The sequence below is a fragment of the Alexandromys fortis genome, unplaced genomic scaffold (genome assembly GCF_014885135.2).
Source record: "Alexandromys fortis isolate MF-2015 unplaced genomic scaffold, M_Fortis_MF-2015_v1.1 scaffold_89, whole genome shotgun sequence".
NCBI classification, from domain to species: domain Eukaryota; kingdom Metazoa; phylum Chordata; class Mammalia; order Rodentia; family Cricetidae; genus Alexandromys; species Alexandromys fortis.
This window is the reverse complement of record NW_026067973.1, coordinates 1,611,654-1,621,041: the sequence shown is the minus strand read 5'-3', so window position 1 is coordinate 1,621,041 and position 9,388 is coordinate 1,611,654. Positions and strand designations below refer to the sequence as shown.

At 41.8% G+C, this 9,388-nt stretch overlaps 1 protein-coding gene across 7 annotated transcripts in view; it reads left to right on the top strand.

Annotated features, from left to right (window-relative positions):
- Rnf214 (ring finger protein 214) overlaps positions 1 to 9,388 on the top strand; it is a 48,760-nt gene that overhangs the window by 6,290 nt on the left and 33,082 nt on the right. For 5 of the 7 annotated variants that reach the window (XM_050156391.1, XM_050156388.1, XM_050156389.1 and 2 more), the window contains exons 3-5: positions 356 to 866; positions 1,667 to 1,726; positions 7,306 to 7,446. In XM_050156391.1, coding sequence (XP_050012348.1) covers positions 356 to 866; positions 1,667 to 1,726; positions 7,306 to 7,446 — 712 coding nt within the window. The remainder of the gene's footprint in view (positions 1 to 355; positions 867 to 1,666; positions 1,727 to 7,305; positions 7,447 to 9,388) is intronic. The other 2 variants (XM_050156394.1, XM_050156393.1) reach the window with 1 other exon arrangement.

Genomic DNA, 9,388 nt, shown 5'->3' with positions numbered 1-9,388 from the left:
CCCCCCCCCCCCCACCAGGCTGGACTACCTATATATGGGGTAGAAATTGTTAGATTAAAAACTAGTTTGTTCTGATGATGGAGAGGGTTTATAGGTTCTAGTTTTGTTCTAGTGACTGTGTGGGATGTGGCTAAGTGGTTGAACATTATCCAGCATGTGTAAGGCTCTAGGTTTGATCCCAAGCACTGAAAAAGAAAGTACCATATTTAATCTTCCAAATGTTGGATGAAGAGAAACTTTCTTTTTCTTCTTTTTTTTTTTTTTTTTGTGCTAGGAATAGAATCCAGGGTCTAAGGCATGCTAGTCAGATGACATACCACTGAGCTACAATCTTATCCTAAATTTTTTTTTATAGCCCCAAAGACTCTGCCCAGAAACTGAAGAACTCGTCTCCACCGAGTGTAAGTAGCCAAATGGTAACCAAGGAGAGTAACAGAAATGCTCATTTGGAACACCCAGAGCAGAATCCTGGTTCATCAGCAAGTGATGCTTCAGCAGCGCACCAGGAGGTTTTAGGAGAAAACTTGGTAGCCACAGCCCTTTGTCTTTCTGGCAGTGGGTCTCAGTCTGATTTGAAGGACTTGACCGGCCCAGCAGGAGAGGAGGGGGACACAAGCCTCCAGGAGAGCCTCCATCCAGTCACTCGGTCTCTTAAGGCAGGGTGCCACTCAAAACAACTTGCCTCCAAGAATTGCTCTGAAGAGAAAGCCCCACCAGCCTCCATCCTAAAGGAAGGTAGCAGGGACGCAGGCTTGGATTTCCGACCTGTAGTGCCTCCTGAAAATGGGGTTGAAGGAGTCAGAGTGGATCAGGATGATGATCAGGATAGCTCTTCCCTGAAGCTTTCTCAGAACATTGCTGTACAGGTCAAGTATCAAGTTTCTACTACTAAAATGGAATTGGGGGAGGTGAGGGTAGGAGCCATTTCTTATGTGGTGAACTGCGCTGTGCCGTTTTTTTTTTTTTTTTTTTTTTTGTTGTTTTTTTGTTTTTGCAAGCAGTCATCATACTGTTTGCATACAGTGTTATACAGTGGCTTCATTCTGCTGTTCCAGAAACAAGAAAGCCAGTGTCTAATTATATAGCACGTAGCAACTATTATGACCTCCATGTAATTTCTTTGGATGAAAACTTGATTGGTGTAGATCCTTAGCATTTATACGTCTCCCTTTTTCCCCTATCCCCCAAGACAGGGTTTCTCTGTGTATCCCTAGCTATCCTGGACTCACTCTGTAGACCAGGCTGACTCAAACTCAGAGATCTTTCTGCCTCTGCCTCCCACATGCTGGGATTAAAGGTGTGTGCTCTGCTGCTTGGCTAGCACTCATACTTTTCACCTCTGTCCTTACATTAGGAGTCCTTGCTAATTGTCTGGTCTACATCAAGAAGTACAGTGATTCCTGCTTTCTGGTGCTTTGTTGTGGGAAGAAAATAGATTTCAGGAGGCAGTTATTCCCTTAGGTTTGTGGCTTTCTCTTAGGCAGATGTTAGACCATTTTGTGGGAAAAGATTGTATTGGATGGTGGTGTCTGTTTCCCAGGACTGCATTGCTGCTTTGTTCTTTGGTGGTGGTTTCTAGGTGAAAGGTCTAGAATAACTAACTCTGATTGTGTTAAAGTGACTTAAAGTCTTGAATTTAATTTTTATTTTTATTTATTTTTTATAGACTGACTTTAAGACAGCAGATTCAGAGGTAAACACAGATCAAGATATTGAAAAGAATCTGGTAAGTGTGTACCTAAAACTTCATTGTCACATAAAGCAATCGGAACACAGGATGTGAGCATTGTTACCTTGGTTAGGAAAGGTTCAATCCCGACAATGGAAATGGACTGCCTCACCCAGCCTGTTACATTTCAGCAATATCTTTTATGCCAGTCCTGCTCTGAAGGGAGGACAGGACCTCTGCAGTTCTTGCTACATTACTTGTTTGGATTTGGTGATAGAACTTGTTTTCTATTTTCTACTCTCTACATGTAGTTTAAAATGTCCTTTATTTGTATTTTTTGAGAAAGGGTGTCGTTGTTGTAGCCATGGTTGGTTTCAGAATTTGAGTATTGCCTCCTGAATACTGGGATTAGAAGTTTGTACCATTATAGCCATCACTCTTTGTGTTTTGACAAAGGGTCTTGTTCTGTAGCCAGGCTAGCCTTGAACTCATAGCAGTCCTCTATTATTGGAGTGAGCCACCAGGATTGCTACAATTATTGAGTGAGCCACCACGTGTGATTTGTTTTGTTTGAAACAGGGTCTCATATAGCCTGGTGCTGACCTTGGATTCACAATGGGGGGGGGGGTGGCTTTTAGATCCTAAATTTTCCTGCTTTCATTTCCCAAGAACTGTGAAGCTTTTTGTAGTGTCTGTCTGTCCCCACTCCCCACCCCTTAGTGCTGTGCTTAAAGGGGCATGCCATCACCACCCAGGTGCTGGGAAGATTTTAATGTAAGGCATTTTCTTTTGTTTTTGAAATAGGATCTCGTTATGTGGTTTTGATTAGCCTGGAACTCTTTTAGGCCAGGCTGGCATTGAACTCAGACTGGTCTGCCTCTTCCTCCTGAGGGCTGGGGTTAAAGTATATGCCACTACAGCTAGCTTGATGCCCATTTTTTTTTTTTTTATTATGTATACAATCTTCTGGCCTGCAGGCACTAGACCTCATTACAGATGGTTGTGAGCCACCATGTGGTAGCTGGGAATTGGACTCAGGACCTTTGGAAGAGCAGGCAATGCTCTTAACCGCTGAGCCATCTCTCCAGCCCCCTTGATGCCCATTCTTAAGTCTCAAGTTTAAATCTTTCCAGATGAAGCATCCCCATGTTCCTAACAGTATTCTTTTCTTCCTATGGTAATTTTACTCTTACCCTGATACACTCCTTATTTGTTTGTTTGTTTGTTTGTTTATCTATTGTTTTTTTCAGGGCAGGTTTTCTCTGTGTAACAGTCTTGGGTGTCCCGGAACTTTGTAGATCGGGCTGGCTTCAAACTCACTGAGATCCGCTTGCCTCTGCCTCCCAAGTGCTGGGATTAAAGGCATGCACCACTACCGCCTGCCTTTTTTTTCTTTAGCTTTTTAAAATTAATTTTTATTTATTTAATTTTGGAGATAGAGTGTCTTAGTTAAGGTTTATATTGCTTCAACAAAACACCATGACCAAAGAAGCAAGCTTTGGGGAGGAATGTATTAGGCTTACACTTCCACAGTGCTGTTCATTTCTGAAGGAAGTCATGACAGGATCCCGAGGCAGGAGCTGATACAGAGACCTTGTAAGGGTGCTCCCTACTGGCTTGCTTCCTTATAGAACCTAGGACCACCTGCCTGGGGAAGGCACCACCCACAATGGCCTGGACCCTCCTACAGCTTTACAGCTAGATCTCATGGAGGCATTTCCTCAGCTGAGGCTCTTTCCCCTAATGGCTCTAACTTGTGTCAAGTTGACCCACAAAACCAACCAGTAAACTGACCTCTCGTCAGATTGACACACAAACTCATCACTATTAATCCACAACCTTCCTTTCTTATTCATCCTCAAGATCTCACATTAAAAACATAAGAAACAGAGTTCGAGGCCAGCCTGGTCTACAGAGCGAGTGCCAGGAAAGTAGTCTCCAAAGCTACACAGAGAAAACCTATCTCAAAACAAAACAAAACAAAAACAAACAAACAGAAAGTAACTTTAAATGTTCCAGTCTTTACAAATTCAAACACAAAAATTTCAGTCCCTTTAAAATAGCCAATCTCTTAAAATCCAAAGTCTTTTAAAAATTCGGTCTTTGAACTGTGGGCTTCAGTAAAATTCTTTCTATAAAAGGGGTAAAAACCAGGGCACAATCATAATCAAATCAAAACCAAATTCCAACTGTCCAGTGGCTGGGACTACTCAAGATCTTCTGAACTCCTCCTAAGGGCCTGGGTCACTTCTCTGGCTCTGCTCTCTGCAGCACACAGCTTGTCTTCTAGGCTCTGGCTGACTACTCCACTGCTGCTGCTGTTCTTGGTTGTTGTTGTCCCATGGCACTGACAGCTCCCAAACATGGGTCTTCTGCTGCAGCTAGGCTGCACTTTCACCAGTGGCCTCTCCTAGCCTTTCTCAGTGCCAAGCCTCAGCTGCTCTCCATGACCCACCCCTCATGCTTTCAAAACCAGTGCTTCCTGGTGACTCATATATTACCAAGTCCTGCTGCCAGTGTGAGGTACAACACACTGGAACACAGCTTCTCTATGCTCTCAGAAAACACTTCCCAGAAGTTCACCTCAGTGATGCTGGTCTCGTCTTAATCACCACTAATTTCTTAGCTCCATCTGACCAGCATCAAGCACCCCAGGAAAACAAAGTTTTGCTTTAGTAGTTCTGGTATCTTGTTAATCACTTACTGCTGATTTTTCAGTCCCAGCTAACCAGAGCCACAAAATCTTCATTCAAAATAAAATGATCCTGATTGAACCTTTAAACGTCCTTCTGAAAGTTCATAAGACAGGCCTCCATCTTCTGATCTTTCAACTCCCCACAGAACATCCCACAGAATTCTTAACACTCAATGGCTCTTCTAGCCCATAGTTCCAAAGTCCTTCCACAGTTCTCACCAAAACAGTCAGATCTGTCACAGCAGTACCCCACTATGCTGATACCAGTTTGCCTTAGTTAGCATTTCTATTGCTGCAACAAAATACCATGACCAGAAAGCAAGTTTTGGGGAGGAAAGGGTTTATGTGGCTTACACTTCCACTTTGCTGTTCATCACAGAAGGAAGTCAGAACAGAAACAGGGTAGGATCCTGGAGGCAGCTGATGCAGAGACCATGAAGGAGTGCTTTTTACTGGCTGGCCCCACGTGGCTTGCTTGGTCTACTTTTGTTAGAAAGATACTACCCACCATGAGCTGGGCCCTCTCCCATTGATCACAAATTGAGTAAATGCCTTATAGCTGGGTCTCATGGAAGCATTTCCTGCTGAGACTCCTTCCTCTCTGATGACAACTTGTGTCAAGTTGATGCACAAAACCATCCAGTACATAGAGTCTCACTACGGCTAGCCTGGAACTCAATATATAGACCAGGCTGGCCTTAAAGTTGAAGAGATCCCCCCTGCTTCTGCCTCCCAAGTGATGGCAATAAAAGGCATATATCAAGTCTGGCCCCATTGTTTCTTTAAAAGCTGATCCTTTCTGGAAATAGGGGTTCATGAGTATATTCTCAGGAAGTAAAGGCAAGAAGATCAAGAGTTCAAGGCCAGCCTCAGCTGTGTAGTGAGTTTGAGGCCAGCCTTGCTGCCCCAAAAAGCTGTCTCTGCATACTACATAAAATAGTTTGGGTGTGCTATAATTAGTTCACGGTATACTGGGTTTGAGTCATTCAGTCTTACATTCTAGTAATCTTGTTACAATGTTAAGCTTCTGTCACTCTATCAATTCTTTTTCAGATATATTCCTTACTTAATGTATTTTCCATTTTGTCCCTTTGTAGTGGTTTGGTTTGTTGTTTTGTAGATGAAGTCTCATTGTGTAGCTCAGGCTGTTCTTGAAGCTATAATCCTTCCACTCAGTCTCGTAAGTGCTGAGTTAACAGGTGGGTGCCACCAGACTGATTGGTATGAGGAGTTTTATTTATTTTTATGTTGGATAAAGGGTCTTATCTTACCTAGGCTGGCCTCAAACTGTCTTCTTGCCTCTCCCTTCTGAGTGCCAGCCATTATCCATCTGTCACCACCAGGCCTGGTTTTCTGTGGTTCTGGGGATTTAGCCCTGGGCTTTGTGCATGCCAGTCAAGCATTTTGCCAACTGAATTACCGCCCTAACCCATATTTGTGTTTTGAGACAGGGTCTTGCTTTGGCAGTTATTTGTTGTTTGTCAAGTTTTGTTTCAAAGCGGGGGGAGGATGATGAGCAAGGGTGGCGATGGAAGAACTATTGATTTCTAAACTCTAGGCACTTGGGAAATTGGAGGAGGAGGATCAGAAGTCTAAGGCCAGTCTTGGCTGCATTTTGATTTCAAGACCAGTTGGTTGCAAAGACCATATCTCAAGAAAAAAGAAAAACAAAACAAAAAGCCCCGCAAAACAATAGAATTTTAGGTAGGAGATATTTGTCTGTTAAAATAGCCCCCTTAGGCTATTGAGATTGCTTAGTAGGTAAAAGTGCTTGCTATTTAAGCCTGATGACCTGAGTGAGTTCCATCCCCAGAGCTCATGAAAGAGTGGAATGGGGGGGCGGGGGGGCAGACTGGAACTGCTTAGCAATTAAAGCACCTACTGCTCTTCTAAAGCACCTGAGTTTAGCTTCTAACACCCACATTAGATGGCTCTTAGTCTTCTGTAACTACACTGCCAACGGATCTAACATCTCTAGCCTCCCTGGGCATTTGCACTTCCATGCATATCAACACATATGCAATTAAAAATAAAAACAATTGCTCTTGTAGAGGACCTGAGTTTGGTTCCCAGGACCTATATGATGGCTCACAATCATTAATCCTAGCTCTCGGGGGTCTATTGTCTTCTTATCTCTTTAAGCACCCAGCACAGAATGTACATATATACATGTAGGCAAAACATTCATATGCATAAAATAAATAAATCTAAAAGAACAATCTTTTGCTTGGTTGTGGTGGCACACACCTTTAATCCCAGGACTTGGGAGGCAGAGGCAGGCTGTGAGTTCCAGGACTGACTCCATAGCTACTGGGAAACCCTGTCTCAAAAAAATCAAAACAAACAAACAAACAAACAAACAAATAAATAAATAGCTTTTAAAAGCTGGAAAGAGAGCCAGCTCCACAAAGTTGTCCTCTGACTTCCACAAACATGCTGTAACACATGTATACTATACCCACATATTTATCCTATACCTATACACTCACAGTGATAATAAATAAAATTGTTTTCATTTTATTTATTAGCTTTGAGTTCTTGAAATGTGTCTAGGCTCCTGAGGGTCTGGATGTTTCTGTTTTGTCATGTTTGATTAACTTGAAGTTACTTGACCACATACAGTTATTAGCTATTGTATTGGACAGTGTGGCGCATCTCAGATACAGATCGGGGATATAGTTCAGTTGATCAAGTACTTGCCCGTCATGCAGGAAGCTCTGGGTTCAGTCCCTAGTACAGCATAAACTAGGTGTGGTAATTGCAGTACATGTGAGATGGAGGTGGGAGGATCAGAAGTTGAAGAGCATCTTCAGCACTATAACAAGATGGCGGCTAGCTTGAGCTATGTAAGACCCTTTTCTCAAATGAACAAGCAAAAACCAAAACTGCTGAGAGTTTCTTGTGATTCAAATGAGAAAGAAACTTCTGTTGCTCTTAATAGGACAAAATGATGACAGAGAGAACCCTGTTGAAGGAACGCTACCAAGAAGTCCTGGACAAGCAGAGGCAGGTGGAGAATCAGCTCCAAGTGCAATTAAAGCAGCTTCAGCAAAGGAGAGAAGAAGAAATGAAGAATCACCAGGTAGTCTGCCCATACTGACATTTGAGAGAATTACCTCAGTGGTAGAGTGCTTGCCTAGCATACTCAGCAACCTGGTTCAAGTCCCAGAATCACAAAAGAGAAAGGAAGGAAAAGAAATTGCAACTCATATAATTATTGTGTATCTTCTCTCATAAACATAATCTAGATTTAAAATTACATATTTACAGCTATGAGTGATGACATATGCCTTTAATTCCAGCACTCTGAAAGCAGATGCAGGTGGAGATCTGTGAGTTGAGGGCAGCCTGGTCTATCTGTATAGCAAGCTGATGTAGTGAGACAGTATCTCCAAAAAATTCACCCCCTCCAAAAAAAGTATGTATGTATGTATGCATATATATTATGTGCTTCTGCATACATATATACGTACTGCTAATGAGTAAAGTAACAGTTTAAATGTTAGATGTTTCTGAGTCAACAGAAGGAAAGTCAGTATTTCTTGGGTTTGGTTTATTTTTGAGACTGTGATCTCTGTAACCCAGGCTAACATTAAACTCAAGATCTTTTTGCCTTACTCTTCATATATTGGTATTGCAGTTATAGAACACCATAGCAGGCTTATCAAATAATAATAAAACTAGGACTGGAGAAATGACTTATCAGTTAAAAGTGCTTACTGTTCTTGAGAAGACCTATGTTTGGTTCCAAACACCCATGTCAGGTAGCCCAACACTGTCTATAACTCTAACTACCTATAATTCTTTCTTTAGGAGACACAGCACACTTTTTTTGAATTCCATGTACACTTGCACTCACATGTGTACACATATACAAATACACATAAATTTTTGTTTGTTTGTTTTGGTTTTTCAAGACAGGATTTCTGTATGTAGCCCTGACTGTCCTAGAACTCACTCTGTAGACCAGCTAGCCTGAAACTCAGAGATCTGCTTGCCTCTGTCTACCAAGTGCTGGGATTAAAGGCCTCCTGGCCATTTTTTTTTTAATTTTCAAAAAAAAAAAAATTTCAAGTATATAAAAAAGCATTGAAGGCATCTTTTCCAGACCCTTCTATTTTAGTACAGAGGGTTATTTAGTACAGAGGGTTATTTATTTAATGTTTTGTTGACATTATTGAACAGTATTCACTTACTTAATCTCCTATTCATGCAAAATGTAGTTTCGCTTAGGTTAAATCGACATTTAAAAACTGGAAAAAAATAAATTAGCAAGTAAAAGCCTCAAACACAATCAAAAGGTCTAGGTAAGTAGTCAAAACAGCATTGTCAAGGGTGAAGTAAAGTGAACTCATTGAGGGCTGTAGGTTGTGGTGCTCATTTTGGAAACTTGGGAAGATGTCTTAGGGTTTTTTTTTTTTGCTGCGAAGAGACACCATGACCACAGCAACTCTTATAAAGAAAACATTTAATTGGTATGACTTGCTTACAGTTTCAGAGGTTTAGTACATTATTGTCATGATCAGGAGCATAGCGGCTTGCAGGCAGACATGGTGCTGGAGCAACTGAGAGTCCTATATCTTGCAAGCAACAGGAAGTTGACTGAGTGTCACACTAGTGGAGCTTAAGAAAAGAGATTTCAAAGTTCACCACCACAAGACCACACTTCCTCTAACAAGACCACACCTACTCCATCAAGGCACACCTCCTAATAGTGCTACTCCCTTTGGGGACCACTTTCTTTTAGACCAATACAGAAGACCTATCAGTTAATACTATAAATACAGTGTAGATAAGCTGACCAAGAAGTTTTATTGGGAGTTTATTCTACAAATACAAACTTTTGTGAATGAATGTGTGGACATGGAGAATGTCTATGTGGTGTTACTTAAAAGCTTAAGTGGCACATTCCTGTAATCCAGTTCTCTGATCCAGAGGCAGAAGGATGAGTAGTTCAGGGTCATCTTCAGTTACATAAGGAGTTTGATGCCAGCCTGAACTACAGACAATCTCAACCACCTACC